Source organism: Mustela nivalis, assembly GCF_964662115.1.
Source record: "Mustela nivalis genome assembly, chromosome: 3".
Classification (NCBI taxonomy): domain Eukaryota; kingdom Metazoa; phylum Chordata; class Mammalia; order Carnivora; family Mustelidae; genus Mustela; species Mustela nivalis.
The window spans coordinates 117,297,577-117,315,730 of NC_139022.1; the positions used below are offsets into that span (position 1 = coordinate 117,297,577).

The following is an 18,154-nucleotide window of genomic DNA, read 5'->3' on the forward strand; positions in this document are numbered from 1 at the left end:
TTCGTATGGCTTCAAGTTACTATCAGTGTTCTGTTTTACTCTGCAGGATTCCCTTTAGGCTTTCTTGCTGGGCATGGCTGGTGGAAATGAACTCCCTCAGCTTTTGTTTATCTGGGGATGTCTTTATTTCTGTCTCATTTTTGAAAAATAATTTTGTTGAATAAAGCAATCTTGGTTGAGTTTTATTCTTTAGCACTTTGACTATATCAGCTTACTACCTTCTGGCTTCTAAAACTTCTGATGAGAAATCTGCTGATTATCTTATTGAGATCCTGATGGGATGTGTTGCTTCTCTCCTGTTCTCCCTCATTTTTGAAGGATAGCTTTGCTGGATATAGTATTTTTGGCTAATAGCTTTTTTTTTTCCTTCAGCACTTTGAATATATCATTCTATTGCCTTCTGCTTCCAAGGTTCTGCTAAGAATTTTCTGAAAATCTTATGCAACCTCTCATGTATATGGTAAGTCACTTTTCTCTTGCTGTTTTCAAGAGTCTGTCTTTAACTTTTGACACTTTGACTGTATCATGTCTTGGTGTGAGTCTTTAGTTTAACCTCATTGGAATTGAGCTTCATGAAATTGTATGTCTATTTCTTTCCTCAGATTTGGGAAGTTCAGGGTCACTATTTTTTCAAATAAGCTCTCTGCTCCTTTCTTTCTTCTCTTCAGACTCCCATAATGCATATATGGTCCACTTAATGATATCCCATAGTCCCTTAGGCTCTCTTCAATATTCTTCATTTTGTTTCTTTTTGTTCCTCTGTCTCAATGATTTCAAATACCCTTCCTTCAAATTCATTGACTGTTTTCTTCTATCTGTCAAGTCTGCTGTTGAATCCCTCTAGTGAATTTTTCAGTTCAGTTATTATACTTTCCAGCTCCAGAATGTTTGATTCTTTCTAATAGTTTTTTAATATTCTCATTTTGTTCGTGCATCATTTTCATGCTTCAGTTAGTTGTCTATCCCTGTTCTCTTTTAGCTCCTTGTGCATTTTTAAAGAAGATTTATTTATTTATTTATTTATTTATTTATTTATTTTTAAGATTTTATTTATTTGTCAGAGAGAGAGAGGGAAAGAGAGCGAGCACAGGCAGACAGAATGGCAGGCAGAGGCAGAGGGAGAAGCAGGCTCCCTGCTGAGCAAGGAACCCCATGTGGGACTCAATCCCAGGATGCTGGGATCATGACCTGAGCCGAAGGCAGTTGCTTAACCAACTGAGCCACCCAGGCGTCCCAAGATTTATTTATTTATTTTAGAGAGTGAGTGTGTGCACACGTGTGCATGCATGAGAAGGAGGGACGTGCAAGAGCAGAGGGAGAGGAAGAATCCCAAGCCAACTCTGTGCTGAGCACAGAGCCTGTTGCAGGGCTTGATCCCATGACAACCTGAGCCAAAATCAAGAGTTGAACACTTAACTGACTGAGCTACCCTGGCGCCCCTCCTTGTGCATTTTTGAGATAGTTTAAAAACACTCTTTGTTAGGAAGTTGAGAGATCTGTGTTACTTTATGGTTGGTTTCTAGAGTTTTATTCTGTTCCTCTGACTGGGACATAATTTCCAGTTTCTTCATATGCCTTGTAATCTTTAGTTGAGGTTTAAGCATTTGGAAAAAACAAACACCCTTCTCAGTCTATTCACTGAGTTCATGCAGGGTGAGATCTTCACCAATTAGCCTGAATAAAGGTCCTGGATTTTCTTAGAACTTTCCTGGGGATATGTTTTCTCTGGGCTTGTATCTGTGCTTTTATCTGTCTTAATTTCCTAAATGACTTGCCTTTGTTTCTTCTCAGGAATGCAGCCTCCTGCTCCCCTGGTACTGCCTGTGGAACTACAAAATTCCTGAAGCTCTAACATGTGGCAGTGCTCACCTCTCTTTTCAGCAGCTTTCAAATTATTCCACTATTCCCATTAGTGATTTGAGTCATGTGAGACAAAAACTATCCGTTGGGCAGCTCCCTAACAAGCCAAGGCACTGGACTCAAAGTCGACTCTTTTGTTTCCACCCTGAGGGAGGAGCTGAGATGTGTGAGGTTTCCTACCAGTTGCACCATGCTACGGTAGGTAGAGGAGGGGCATGGACACACAAAATAACCCTGATTTCCTACTCCTTTCATTGAGTCCTTTCTTAATTATGCATTTTCTTGGGTACTAGAGATTCTCAGTTATCTCCAAAGTTTTCACAGAAGTATACTGGTCCATATATTTTTCTTAATTTGGCATTTCCATTGGAGAACAATAGCCTGGAGCTCCTTTGTCTATCATCTTGGTGATGTTTCCCAGATAATTCTTAAAGTCCTAAATTATTTTGTTCCAATCCGGAGTGAATGCTCTCTAGGTCTACTATTCAACATAATTTTAGGAATTCTATTATTCTCTTGGAGAAATCTCATGTTCCCTGGATCCTGTGCCTCCCTCTTTATTACTCCTCCATTCTCATTCTTTTGATGCATACCTTTAGGTAACCAAAGAAATGGGGTGAGGGGGTATTTTTTTCATGTTCCTACATGTCTTTATGTTACACTCACACTTGAATAATAGTTTGGTTGAGTTTAGAATTCTAAGTTGAAAGTAATTTGTTCCATCCAAGTGCTTTGGGTGAGCAGACAGAAAGCTGGCAATTAAGTTTAAGGATCCCTAGAAATCAGAATGCGGAAGAGTTTTTCTGGAATACCAACTCTATACTAGGTGCCTTTGTTTATGACAGATAGTTCATTCAATGTTTTTAGACAATAAACCCTCTGACTTTCCCCCTGAAATTAGGTAGCCTGATGACTGAAATTTCTGTACTCAAGAATGGAGAGGTTGTCAGTTCTATCTACAAATTTTTAACAAAGTTATGGCCTATCTCTGAATTCAACCCTCTTATATATATTGTGTTTCTGAGTTGAAAACTCTCTGCTCTAAAGGGTAGATTTTCTCACTCCTTGGCTGCGTGTATTATAGCCTGTGGCTTTCTCTGTCTAGCTTCACCAGTAACAATCTTACATTTCCTTTAGTTCTTTTAGTTTTCATTCAGATCTGTTGCCCTTCCCCTTATCTTCATTGACATTGATTTATATCTATATCTTTATCTATTCCTTTACTATTCTTTTAAATGGAATCTTAAGAAGGGGAGGGATAAGTGAATGTACTTAATTTTGAATTAGAAGACAGCATATACCATTTTAACAGGGATTTTTTGGTGGGTATGGGAGTACAAGGAGGGAATAAGGTCAAAGACTTTACTACTAGATTTGCCATCACTTCTGTTTCTAATTAAGACTTGCGCAAAAGACACACCCTCATAATTGTTATGTTACCTCTTCCTCCATGACGTAAGTGAGCAGCTTCCAGTCCCACTCCACTGTCTTGGCATTAGCTGGATGTAGCCTGAAAGTCAAATGACACCAATTAGAATTCTGGAGAGTTCAGTGGAAGAGGGAATGGGATGTGGAAGATGACAGAAACAAGAAACCTCCTTTTATTCTCACTACTCTTGCCCATCCTTTGACATGATACCATGTCACCTGAGAGTAGTGCAACTTTCACTATCCACTTCTCTTTTGGAAGGCACTAGTAACCCAATTTTGCCTTGAAGAAATCAATACTTTATTACTCTAGCCCATTAGTTTTATCTATTAGGATCTTATGATGAAGCCTATGAAGCATATTTAGCCAATCATGATATTCTATCCTTCAGTTCACAGTGATTGGTTTAAAAAAGAGCTCATGTCCTATGTTATGGCAATTAAAGCCCGTAAGACTCAACTTCAGAAATCTTGTGTGATTATAAAGGAAGTGGACTCTCTGTCCCATAAAAGCTGGAAGCTGAAAAGACTACTAAGTAGATCCTGAAAAGAAGAGCAAAGCAGGACTGAAAAATGGATCCTGGTAACAATTTTGAACTGAATTAAATCTTATTCCTAGGTTTCTAGTAACATGAATAATCAAATTCTCTGTTATCAGATGTTAAAGCTAGTTTGGATTGGGTTTCCTGTCACTTGCAACCCAAATAACACTGACATACTACGTCACACTCTTGAATGGTTAGCTGAGTCAAGCTTAGGCAAGAGAAAGCTGTGCCCTGAGTCCAGGTTCCCTAGGAGAGTCACCAACATCTAAGGTTCATACTGTTGAATTTTCATGAGAAGCATATAGGCCTCCTTTAGGACATCCACGGTTTCGGAGCCACTGAGCAGGATTTTCTGGATGATGTGAGCCACAATTTCTCTGGGTGGGTAATGCTGGGGTGACACAAAGTCCATCAAAAACTGCACAGTCCCCAGGGGAAAATTTTCTTCAATGGTGTTTGTTACCATTCTTAGTCTTCGATGAGGAATGGGTTCTAATTTTTGACCCTTACTCTGTAGAGATAAAAAGAAGAAATTAGGATAGGTTTCTACAGACATAAAAACAAAAGGTTCTGAAACAGATTGAAGACAGCAAAATTTTCCATGCATTTGAAATATTCATAATTTAAAAAGGAAAAGACTGAAAAGCCTTATCTAAAAAACTTTTAAGGACATGGGAAAATACTTAATATTAAGTTAAAAAATAAGAATTTGAAGTTGTACATATAATATGATTGCATCTGTGCTAAAATATAGCATAGCAAAGAAAGTACAAAAGAGTCAAGAGCTAGCCTAAGTTGATTTCGGAGTGAGGGTGAGAAGATAGTTAGGGGTAGTTATGATACTATATCAGATACTGAAATAAAGAGTGAAGAAAGATGTTTTAAATATGTTTTATTGTTAAAAAAGAATCCCATTTAGTTGATTTACTATCAACAGTAAATGGTAAGTTACTTCCCTTCCACCCCCTAAAAGTAAGTATCTAAAAAGATTGGGAAAGAATATGTGAAAAGTGGTTTTCTATTTTCTGGGTGGTGGGTGGAATAATGGATGACTTTCCTTTATATGCCCTTTTGCATTTTTCCATAATAGATACCTATTAATTTCATAATCAGAGGGAAAAAGTTTAAAAGTTTTTTGATATTGGAATATAATAACAATAATAAGAATAATTTTTGAACATTTGACTTATCCTCACTTAAATTCTCACAACAACCTAATAAATACATACTACTATTATTCCTATTTTATAGATAAGGAAACAGATTTAGAGAGTAACCATTTGGCATGTAGCAAATGGCAGAACCTGATTTCACATATGGGGTGATATAACCCCAGATCTAATAACAATAACTATAATTTTGTTAAAAACCCCCATTATTAAGAAATTTAAAATGCTTATGTATAAAAAGGCAACTTAGCAGGAAATACACCAAAATTATTAACAATAATAAATGCTGACTGATAGCACAGTAAGTAATTATTTATGTTTTAAAATGTTTTATATTAGGGGTGTTGGGTTAAGGATGACTCAGTGGGTTAAGGCCTCTGCCTTCAGCTCGGGTCAAGGTCCCAGGGTCCTGGGATCGAGTCCTGCATCAGGCTCTCTGCTCGGCAGGGAGCCTGCTTCCCTTCCTCTCTCTGCCTGCTTCTCTGCCTACCTGTGATCTCTGTCTGTCAAATAAATAAATAAAATATTTTTTAAAAAATAAAATAAAATAAAATGTTTTATATTAAATAAGCATTTTTTTAAAAAATCTGAGAATAAGTATTAAATTTAAAACATCAACTAAAGATTTGATAGCTTATGTATAACAGTAAAACAGTGATGGCTAGACCTGTCCATTCAGAAAATCTGCAGAAGTCCACTGAGCTTTCCTTATGTCTCAAATCTCCTGAAGGTAACCCTGATCTCACTGACCAAAGACCAATACTGTATCTGGCAGGTAATGAAAATTAAGAACCAGAGAAGAGAAAAACAAAAAAATCTTACTTTGGTGACTATTTTACTTGTGAGGCACTTTACCTATATTTGAACTTTTTCATTTCTTGCCTACAAATGGGGACATCTACAAATAGATAAAGTTTACAAAATCTTTTGATGCCCATATACTTAAGGGGAATGAATACTTATAAAACATTTCTTTAGGCCTTGAAAGCCTGCTTCCCTCTCTCTCTCTCTCTGCCTGCCTCTCCATCTACTTGTGATTTCTCTCTGTCAAATAAATAAATAAAATCTTAAAAAAAAAAAAAAGCCCAAAAGAAAACATGGGACAGAAAAGATTTACAGGTGAATGTAATCAGATAGCCAAGGTTCTTTAAAGTAAGAAACAGAGACAAAAAAATCCCTTTTGTTTGGCCTAACTGCCATCTTTTTACCTAAGCTATGTTTACATAGAAAGGGAATGTGGTATCCCCATTACATCTACTGGTGGCTTCTCTAGTTGTGCAGCACCTAAAAAGCACTACAGCCTTGACTAGGGAAACACTACCTCTCTCAAGTCCCCCAAATGCTCTTTATAATGGCCTGATATACACCAGGCACACCCACAGGAAAAAAGAGAATGAGCTAGTGGCTGGGGAGAGTCATTCAGAAGAAGACCTAAAACATATCAGAAGATGTAACAACAATAAAAATGAGAGAAAAAAATTCACTCTTCAAAACCAAATCAACGTGAATGCCTGATACATATTATGCTGGATTGCTGATTGCTCCAAGAACGCACCTTTTGAATTCCTGTCCTACCTCAAGCCAGTCTTCTTAATGTTGATAATAAGGTTATGAATAATGAAAAAATAGCTTCATATTGTAGGACTCAGGCACAATTTTTTTCCCTTCCCTCTGCTAAGACAAGCATCTGGTTTAGTTCTCATAACTAAATAAAGACCAATGGGAAGTAGCATTCCCATTAAAATCTTAAAATTGAATTTCCTCCTCCAAATCAGGAAGTAATGATTTTGGAGGTACTGAAGTATCCAGAGTATCACTATCTCTGTGATATGGGAGTGGTAAAAAGGGCATCAGGAAGGGGAAGGCAGAAGAATTGAAGAGAAGTAATTGATGAAGGCCTAGAAGGAGCCAGACACTCTAATAGGCACTTTATATATGTTATGTCATTTAATAATCCTGTGATGTGTGTTCTTATCTCCATTTTACATTTAGGAAAGCTAGGACTCAGGAAGGTATAGTGACTTCTACAGTGCCAATTGCTAATTGAAACTTGAACCCAGGTCTGACTCTACACTAGATGATTCCACAAGAAAAAAGATAAAAATTTCAAATTTATCCTGGGCCTGTTCTCTCATGCATGGACTCCTTACAGCATAGTGACTTCATGCGAGGCCTATACAGAGGACACCTAATTTCTTGGGGAAGATATGTTAGCTCACCTCTCTTGTGTCTTTATCTGGTATTAGTGTCTGGAAGAAGAGGTGATGCACTGGAGGTCGTAAGAAGTACTTCAGTCTATGCAGGCATGGTCTGTTGTATAACCCACCTTGTGGTGTTCGTGCTTGTACCTGGGCAGACCCGGCATTAGCAGGCTCTGACAGTGATCTCTCTTTTCTGGCTGGAGTTTCTGTGATGGGGAGCCAAGGAACTTTCTGAAAGGAAGTTTCAGACTGTGGAGACTGTGGGCTGGGAGAGAACCTTGGTGAGGATGGAGCTGAGACTTCCATAGGAGCGTCATGGTTCTGTATATCATTTTGGAGAGAGTAAGACCTGTCTCGTGGTAAGTGAGGCAAGTCTCCAAGTGAGTGTGGCATGTCTCCTGGCAAGCATGGCATGTCTCCAGGTGAATGGACTGTATCTCCTGGGAAGTCTGGGACTTCTCCAGGGGAATGCGGCACACTTTCTGGTGACTGTGGCACATCTTCTGGTGACTGTGGCACGTCTGCTAGTGACTGTGGCACATCTTCTGGTGACTGTGGTATGTGTCTTGGTGACTGTGGCACATCAAATGATGACTGTGGCACATTTTGTGACTGTGGCACATTTTGTAAATGTGCCACATTTTGTGGATAAGATATGTTTTGCGGTGGGCCTGGTACATCTTGAGGTAGGCCCTGAGAGTCTTGAGGTGGGCACAGTGAGTCTTGAGGTGGGTCAGGTGAGTGCTGAGGTTGCCACGATGAGTCTGGAGGTGGGCTTGGCACATTCTGCTGAAGGCATGGCATATCTCGAGAAGGGCATGGAACTTCTTGAGGCAGGTGAGTCAAAGCTTGTACTTGGCACTGCACGGTTTGTGATGTGCATGACAAAGCTCGTGGTGGGCATGAGGAGGCTCGTGGTGGACATGGTGAGGCTCGCAGTGGGCATGGCAAGATTCGCAGTGGGCATGGCAAGGCTTGAGGTGGGCAAGGCACATCTTGCTGTGGGCATGGCAAGGGTGCTCTCTGATTGCTTGTTGGGGAGAGGGAGCAAATATCTGAAGATAGCTGTAGGCTTGCCAAGAAGCCAAGGTCACCTTTGAATGATGTTGAGCTACAATTTGGCTCTGCTGGATAAACAGAGTCCCCACTGATGGATGTAGGGGGTTGTGGACATTCAAATGCGGTTTCTTCCAAAAGGTCCAAATCCACAGGATCGCTGTTAATGATTCTCCGTGCTGTAGGCCAAGAGCTTCTGTCTACCCGCCCTTCTGTCACCTCTTTGCTGGAGAGGCTGGCACATGTCTGAAGACTGGCTGGCTCTTTCTGGGAAGCAGCAACAGGTTCTAGAGTCAAGTCAAGAGTGGCGATAGGTCTGTTTTCTTCCTCAGTTCTTGTCAGGTCAATCACACAGAGTCCATTGCGATCCTTTGCCCTTGGTCTGGTTTCTCTAGTTAAGTCAATGAAGTCCTGTTAAAGGATTGTGAGAATATAAAAGGTCAAGTATGCTTTGCTTTATCTAAGAAGATTTACATCTGAGCTTTTAAGGATAACCATATTTTACCTTTTCAATTCATTGATAATTTATACATTTTATATAACATAAGCATTAATTTATTTCCTTTGGTCGAAATTCTGCTGTCAATTTCTATACCTTCCTAAATTATCCAAGTGCCACATGCATGTAATTGAGGGCATAGTGGGAAATTTTCTCTGATCCAAAGTAAACAGAGGAGAAGTTGGGAAGATTTCAACCATAAGTCACAAGGGAAAAAGCAACCTTTGTTTCGAAAACCGAACACACAGGATAATTTGTGACAGGGACTAAAGAAGGAGGTAAGCTAACATAAGAGAATCTACTATGTACTAAGAACATATTGAGTGTTTTCATCTATCTTTAATTTTCATAATATTCCTACCAGGTAGGCATTATAATCTCCATTACACAGATCGGGAAAATGGAGTTCAGAGGGGTTAGGTCATTACCTAAGGATTATATAATTAAGTCACAAAGACAGACATTCAAATTCAGGTCTGTATCCTTCTTTCTCTGTACAATTTCATTTAACATATAACCAGTCAGATATATAGAATAACACAATAACTGTTGCAAAATCAACAGGGTTAAGTCTGAATCCTAACTAGGTTAGTTACTGGAAAACTTCCTATCTTTACCTTCATTCCTTGCCAAAATGATTAGGCAGTTCATAAATCCTGATGATGCCAGCCAACAGTACTATAATCAATCTCTATGCCATAAGCCTGGAAAAATATTATACTCCCTTTCATTCTCAAAATTGTCTCAGTGTGGATGACAAATAATATCACCCTAATTACTGATCAGTCTCATTGACAAATATGAATGTAAATATCCTCCATAAAGTATTAGCAAATTGATTCCAGGATTTAAAAAAAAAAGAACTCCATTTCTGATCAGAAGGGCTAGCTAGATACTCTGATTACCAACCAAATAAAAGTTAGAATTGATATATAAATGTAAAAACATGGGAGGAGATAAAACAAGAAAAAAACAACCAAAAGAAAGCCAGTATCAGACAAATTAGATTTCAATGAAAACAGCATTACTAGAGATAAAGAGGCCACTGTACAATAAGACTTAGTTCATCAAGATATAATAATTTCAAAACTGTAAGCCTAGGGGTGCCTGGGTAACTCATTTGGTTAAGTGTCTGCCTTCTGCTCAGGTCATAATCCCAGGGTCCTGTGTAGAGCTCTCTGTTCAGCAGGAAACCTGCTTCTCACTCCCCCTCTGCCTGTTACTCCTACTGCTCATGCTCACTCCTCTCTCTCTGTCAAATCAATCAATTGATCAATCAATCTTTAAAACTGCATGCCTAATAACATAATCTTCATAAAACAAAAAAACATACAGGTACAAGGAGAAAAAGGAATATTCATAGTCACTGTGAGAAATTTTTACATGTCTTTCTTGACTGGTAGATCATGCAAATAAAAAAATTATTATGGATACAGAAGATCTGAACACCTTTAACAAGCTTCATCTACAGGACTCAGATATTCACAATTACATAAAACATTTATAAAATTTACCAGATACCAGGAGTCAAAGTACATCTTAATCAATATCAAAAGATTATCACTCAGATCAAAATACTATTAAGTTAGGAAGCAATACAAAAAAGTAACTAGGGGAGCGCCTGGGTGGCTCAGTGGTTTGGGCTGCTGCCTTCGGCTCCGGTCATGATCTCAGGGTCCTGGGATCGAGCCCCGCATCGGGCTCCCTGCTCCGCAGGAAGCCTGCTTCCCTTTCTCTCTCTCTCTCTGCCTGCCTCTTGGCCTACTTGTGATCTCTGTCTGTCAAATAAATAAATAAAATCTTATTAAAAAAAAAAAAGTAACTAGGACAAACTCCATATTGCAAATTAAGAAGTATGACCAAATAACATATAGGTCAAAAAGAAATCATAGAAATTAGAAAAATTTTAGAACTGAACAATAACAAAAATACTAGGTATTAAAATGTTACATGCAGCAAAATAACTGTATAGAAAAAATTTACACTTAGACATTTAATTAGAGAAGGAAAATGGAAGTAAATTAATGTTCTAACCACATATATTTAGAGAGCAGAAAAAGGACAGAATAAGCCCAAAGAAAGCAGAAAAGAAGAAATAATAATAGTGCAGAAATGAATGAAACAGAGAACACAGAAGAGAAGTGCAACAATGTCACAGGTTTGTTCTTTTAAAAGATTATTAAAATTACCAAAATTAGCAAACATTGTAAGAAAATTAAGACAACAAAGGCACAAATAACCAATATTAAGAATGAAAAAGGGACAAAATTACATACGTTTTTAAGATAAAAAGAAAAAAGATGAGAAGATGTTATGAACAATTCTGCAAAAAAGCTTCGGATCTTGGATGAAATAGATAAATCCCTGAAAAAATAAAGCTTACCAAAACTGACTCAGAAAACTGGATGATGAGTATGTGGGTGATCATTATACAGGTTGCTTTATTTTTCATGTTTGAAATTTTTCATAGGGGAAAGTTATTTTTCAAGTTGACTTAAGAAGAAAGAAAAAATCAAAATAGCCCTTTAACCAATGAAATGAAAAATCAAAATAGCCCTTTAACCAAAGAAATGAAATCAGTAGTTGAAATTTTTTCCTTCAAAAAATTCCAGACCAAGGTGATTTTAAAAGGAGAGTTCTGCTAAAAACTCAAAGAAAAAATGATTCTACTTTACATAAGCTATTTAAAAGAATTAAAAAAACAAAGGGATACCTCCAACTCATATTATGACTTAGCATAAACTTGATCCAAAATCTGAAAGTACAAGGAGGAAATATAAGTCAATATCACTTCTGCACACGGACATAAAAATCTTAAACAAAATACTATAAACTTGGTCCAGCAAAACCAACAGGAGTCTACCTAGGAACCATACCTAGTTTAGCATTAAAAAAATTAATATAACTTGCCACATAAAGAAGAAAATCAAATGATCATGTGAAGAGGCCAAAAAGCATTTGATAACAAATTCAAACTCCAGTTTTATAAAGAAAAAATAAATTCTTGGGGCACTTGGGTGGCTCAGTCAGTTAAGAATACAACTCTTGATTTTGGCTCAGGTTGTGATCTTGGTCCTGAGTTAGAGCTGTGCGCTAGGCTCTGCACTAGGCGTGGAGCCTGCTTAAGATTCTCCCTCTCCTTCCCTCTCTAAAGAAAAAAAAAAAAAAATCTCGAAATAGAAACAGAAGAAAGCATCCTTAACTATTAAAATTTACTTACAAATCACACACAGTAAACATTATACTGAAACACTGAAAATATTCCCTTTAGGAGCACAACAAAGGTGCCTACTGTCACTAACTCTATTTATTTATTTACGATTTTATTTATTTATCTGGCAGAGAGAGATCACAAGCAGGCAGAGAGGCAGGCAGAGAGAGAGGAGGAAGCAGACTCCCTGCTGAGCAGAGAGCCTGATGCGGGGCTCGATCCCAGGACCCTGGGATCATGACCTGAGCCGAAGGCAGAGACTTAACCCACTGAGCCACCCGGGCGCCCCCACTAACTCTATTTAGTACTGCGCCAAGGCTATACATACAATGCAGGAAAATAAGAAAAGATATAAAAAGTAGAAAGATTATAAAGACTAAAAATATCCTTCATGAATATGATTATTTATATGGGAAACTCAATCTATAGAGAAGTATCAGAATAAGAACATTTATCATGACTGTTGGATATAAAAATTACAATTTTTTACAATTCAACAACAGTACCAGTACCACCATGTTGCATAACTCCCACATCACACAACTTCAGGGGAAATCATTCCTATATTCTATATGAATTGCACCCTCTAGAGCAAAATTCTAGGCAATCCACACAGCAACAATAAGAAATCTTTATATACATGCATACATGTGTTTTTTTAAAAATTCTTATTTATTTATTCATTTGCTAGAGAGAGAGAGTTAACTGAGTCCAACAGGGGGAGCAGCAGGCAGAGGCTCTCCTCCGAGTAGGGAGTCCAATGTGAGACTTGATCCCAGAACTCTGAGATCACAATCTGAGTCGAAGACAGACACTTAAACTGACTGACCCATCCAGGCATTCCATATGTTTGCTTCTTTTTAAAAGATTTATTTGTTTGAGAGAGAGAGAGAGAGAGGCAGAGGGACAGAGAGTCTTAAGCAGACTCCATGCTGAGCATGGAGCCTACCCAGAACTTGATCTCACAACCCTGAGACCACCTGAGACAAAATCAAGAGTCAGCTGCTTAACCCACTGAGCCACCCAGGTGCCCCAATATGTACACTACATATTAGTGTGTATGTATATACATCTATGTGTACACACACATGCATGTACATGGGTACACACACACACACACACACACACACACACACACACACACTACATGTGGCAGTTATTTTTGTGGGTTGCCAAACATTTCCAGTTATTTCCTTAATGGTACATGGTAGACTGTACTTCCTGAATCCTATGATTAGGTGGGGTTATGTGATTAATTCTGCCCAATAAATTATGAGTGGAAGTAACATGTATTACTTCTGGGCTCGGCCCTTTAATTTCTGGATACAAATACTGCAAAGCCTTCTTTTTCCTCTGATATGTCTCATGCCCATGTTTAAGATAATGGCAGCTCTGTCAGCCTGTGTCCCCACATGACTATGATATGCAGACCTACTTCTTCCTCTAACCAACATGTAAAGGACATGTGGTAATGTAAATGAAAATAAACCTTGTTTTAAACCACAGTATAACCTAGCTTATCCTGACACACACAGTACTTGGGAATAAATTTAACAAGAAATGTGTAAGACCTGTGTGAAAAAGTATTACAGAAATGTACTGAAGAACACTAAAGTAGGCCTAAATAAAAGTATATACCATTGTTCATGAATTAGAAGACTCCGTGTCATAAATATTCCAATTCTCTCCAAACTGATGTATGAATTCAATACAATTTCAAAGTCCAAACAGGTTTTATTAAGGAACTTGAGAAATTAACTCAAAATTTGAATGGAAAAACAAAAGACCAAGAATAGCTAAGACATTTCTGAAGAAGACAGTGTGGTACTGGCACTAGACAGTCAAACAGATAAATGGCATAGGATAGCAAGTTCACAAATAGAGCTATACATATAAGAAAATTTGATTTATGTCAGAGGTGGTATTAAAGATTAGGAGGAAAAGATGGAACCTTCCATTAATGGTACTGGTTATGCATTTGGGGAGAAAGTGAAATAAGATCTTGACTTCATGCCAAAATCATAAATCAGTTTCAGAGTTATTGAAGACTTAAAATAAAAAAAAAAAAAACTAAAAATTTTTTAGAAAAAAATCCGAGAGAATATCTTTATAATCTTTGTGTAAGGAAGAATTTCTTAAAATACAAAGTAGAAACCATAAAAGAATAAATGGCTACATTAAAATTAGGAATTTCTGTTTATTAAAAGCACCATGAAGTTGTAAAATAAGCCACAAACTAGAACGTTCTTGGTAGCCTGATTTGGGAATACTATGTAGAGAAGAAGATAATTAAAGTCACATGCAATAACATTGATTAACTTTATAAGCTTAATATTGAGGCCAAAAGAAAAACAAAAGAGAGTAACGTACAATATAATTCTGTGATACTGGACTGCTGGGGATACATTCCAAGACCCCCAGTGAATGTTTAAGACCACAGATGATACTGAAGCCTATACATACTGTTTTTTCTATACATACATACCTAAGATAAAATTTAATTTATAAATTAGGTAAAGTAAGAGATCAACAATCATAACAATAAAATGAAAAAATTGTAACAATATGCTGTAATAAAAGTTATGTGAATGTGGTTTTTCTCTCAAAATATCTTCTTGTATTATACTCATCCTTCTTGTGATGGTGTGACAGGATAAAATGCTTGTATGAAGATGAAGTGAGATGAGTGACAGACATAGGCATTGTGATGGTAGTGGTAGGTTACTATCATCCTTCTAATGATATGTCAGAAGGGGGTCATCTGCTTAGAAATGGCAGTTGACTGGGTCACTGAAACCTTGGAAATTGAAACCACAGATTAAGAGGGGACTACTGTCTTGGTCTTCATCCTTGGCTCCAAGCAGAACTCCAGTAAACATAATTTGCTGAATAAAAGAGGAGGGTCTTTTATTATTCATAAGCCCCTTTCAACCATACCTGTTTGCTAATGACTGATGACTGAAAGCTCCTCTGTAGCTTCAGGATTGGGGCTAGTTGTTACAGGAATTAACCATGTGTTTAAAGGGTTAGAATTTTCAGGCCCACTCCTTTAATCTCTGAGAAGGGGAGAGGAGGTGGAGACTGAGGTAATCACCAACAGCTAATGATTTTAATCAATGATGCATGTCATGGATTATTCATAAAAATCCAAAACAACAGTTTTGAGAGCTTCCAGGTTGGTGGATGCATCTATGTACCAGTAGGGAGGTGTACCCCAAACTCCAGGGGGGACAGAAGCTCCTGCACTTAGCACCCTTCTGGACCTTGCCCTATGTCCCTCTTCATCTGGCTGTTCATTTGCATCCTTTATAATAAAGTGGTAATAGTAAGTAAAGTGTTTCCCTGAGTTCTGTGAGCTGCTATTATCAAAACTAAGAAAAAGAGTCATGGGAACCCCCAATTTATAGCCAAGTTGGACAGAATGGTGGGAAGGAGGGCCCAACTACTCACAATTGGCATCTGAAATGAAGCCACCTGGTCCTGAACTTTTGTGGTTTTTTTTTTTTTTTTTTTTTTTTTTTTAGGAGTTTTTCGTTTATTGATTCAACTTCTTTGCTGGTTATCAAGTCTGCTCAAGTTTTCTATTTATTTCTGCTTCAGTTTTGGGTTTTGCATATAGGTTATAGGTTTCTAGGAATTTATCCATTTCTTCTAGGTTGTCTAATTTGTTGGCGTATAGTTTTTCATAATATTCTCCTGTAATTTTATTTCTGCAGTGTTACTTCTAATTTACGATTTTGTTTGAGTGATTTCTCTTCTCTTCTTTATAAGCTGGCACGAGAGTTCTATCAATTTTATTGATTTTTTTCAAAGAACCAGCTCCTAGTTTCACTGATCTGTTCTACTGGTTGTGTTTTGTTTTGTTTTAGTTTCTGCATCACTTATTTCTGCTCTAACCTTTATTGTTTTCTTCCTTCTGCTGGTTTTGGATTTTGTTTGTTCTTCTTTTTCTAGCTGCCATAGTATAAAGTTGGGTTATTTATTTCATTTTTTCCTTGCTTCTTGATGTAGTCATGTATTGCTAATTCCCTCTTAGAGACACTTTTGCAACGTCCCAGAGGTTTTGGACCACTGTGTTTTCACTTTCACTTGTTTCTATGTAATTTTTAATTTCTCCTTTGATTTCCTGGTTAACCCATTCATTGTTTAGCAGCATGTTGTTTAGCCTCCATGTATTTGTGGTCTTTCCAGATTTTTTTCTTGTGGATGACTCCTAGTTTCATAGTGTTGTGGTGAGAAAAGATGCATGGTATAACTTCAATCTTTTTGAATTTGCTGAGGTTTGTTTTGTGGGCTAATATGTGATCTATTCTGGAGAATGTTCTGTGTGCACTTGAAAAGAATGTGTATTCTGCTGTTTTAGGATGGAATGTTCTGAATATACCTGTTAAATCCATCTGTTCCAGTATGTCATTCAAAGTCATTATTTCCTTGTTGATTTTCTGTCTAGATGATCTGCTTAATGATCTAAGTGGGGTATTAAAGTACCCTACTATTATTGTATTATTATTGATTAGTTCCTTTACCTCTGTTACTTACTGTTCTATGTATCTGGGTGCTCCTATGTTGGGTGAGTTATGTGATTTTTTTAAAGAAATGTTCATTTTTACTGCTTTTGTGTTTCCTACCTTTACACTGTCATTTTTGGTCCTTCCTTTCTACTCAGAGTCTCCTTTAATATTTCTTGCAGGGCTGGCTTAGTGGTCATGAATTCCTTTAGTTTTTATTTGTCTGGGAAATGATTGGTCTCTCCTTCTATTCTGATTGATAGTCTTTCTGGGTAGAGTATTCTTGACCACACATTTTTCCCATTCAGCACTTTGAATATTATCATGCCACACCTTTCTGGTTTGGAAAGTTTCTGCTAAAAAATCCCCTACTAACCTTATGGATTTTTCCCTTGTAAGTTACTGTCTTCTTTTGTCTCACTGCTTTTAAAATTTTTTATCACTTTATTTTGCCAATTTAATTACAATATGTCTTGCTTTGGATCTGCTTTTGTTGATCCTGTTGGGTGTTCTCTATGCCTCCTGGATCTGGATATCTGTTTCCCTTCTCAGATTAGGATAGCTATTTCTTCAGCTATTATTTCTTCAAAAAGTTTTCTGTCCCTTTTCTATCTCTCTTCTTCAGGGACTGCTATAATATGTTATTATGTTTGATGAAGTCACTGAGTTCCCTAAGTCTGTTCTCATTTTGCATAATTCTTTTTTCCTCTCTTTTGTTCAGCTTGATTACTTTCCATCACTCTATCTTCTAGGTAATTAGTTCTTTCCTCTGCTTTTTCCAACCTACTGCTCATTCTATGAAGAATGTTTCTCATTTAATTTATTGAGCCTTTTATCTCTGCTATGTTATTCCTTATCTCTGTGTTAAGGGTCTCAGTTATGTCTTCCAATCTCAAGTCCAGTGAGTATCGTTATGATCATTACTTTAAATTCTCTATCAGGCATGTTGATTTTATGTTTCACTTAGAACTTTGGCAATGGCCTTGTTCTGTTCTTTCATTTGGGATGAATGTCTTCTCGTTTTATCTAAGTCTCTGTGCCTGTGTCTGTGTATTAGGTAAGGCAGTTATAACTCCTGTAAGGACCTATGTGTCCTGAAGATAATGGCCTTAAGAAGAAGAGGTGCTGTAGTGTCCTGCCATGTAGTGGTCCTCTGTTCTCCAGGGCCTGGGGCTTCTGGGATTGTCTTTACCATGCGCTGTATATGCTTTGCTGTTTTATCCTGGCCACTTTATCCTTCAGGCCAGTCATCTGCAGGGGCTCTCTTTGCCTGTAGTGGGCAGTGTTTTGTCCGTGGCCTGAATATGGCTCATTTTAGCTCGGTGTGCTCTGGTCTGTTTGTGAGATAAGACCTGTCACCACTGGCACCAAAACTGAGGCTCTGCAAAACTTCTGAGTTGGGAGACACACTGTAAAGAGGGGTTTGGCCCAGTCTTCCTGGGGAGGGAGCCCACTGTGCTGGGAGTGAGCCAAGCGTGACTGGAAGTGGTGGTTCCACTGGAGTGTGTGTGTGGGTGGGGCTTGTTGTAAGCAAGTTGTGTAGTGAGTGCTGGCACTGCTCTGGTTCTTCCATGTGGCTCTGTGTTTATGTTGAGGGGCAGGGGAGGGAAATGGTACCAGCCAATTCCTTTGTTTTCTGGAGAGGTCTCTCCACTGACAGTTTCTCTGGGATGCACT

General features: G+C 37.8%; 1 protein-coding gene across 2 annotated transcripts in view; it reads right to left on the minus strand.

The window, feature by feature from the left end:
* The window catches only part of SIMC1 (SUMO interacting motifs containing 1), a 71,168-nt gene that overhangs the window by 36,171 nt on the left and 16,843 nt on the right, over positions 1-18,154 (minus strand). For both annotated transcript variants that reach the window (XM_082723190.1, XM_082723189.1), the window contains exons 2-4: positions 7,222-8,670; positions 4,112-4,344; positions 3,301-3,370 (exon numbers count right to left, since the gene is read on the minus strand). In XM_082723190.1, the coding sequence (XP_082579316.1) occupies positions 3,301-3,370; positions 4,112-4,344; positions 7,222-8,670 (1,752 nt within the window). The remainder of the gene's footprint in view (positions 1-3,300; positions 3,371-4,111; positions 4,345-7,221; positions 8,671-18,154) is intronic.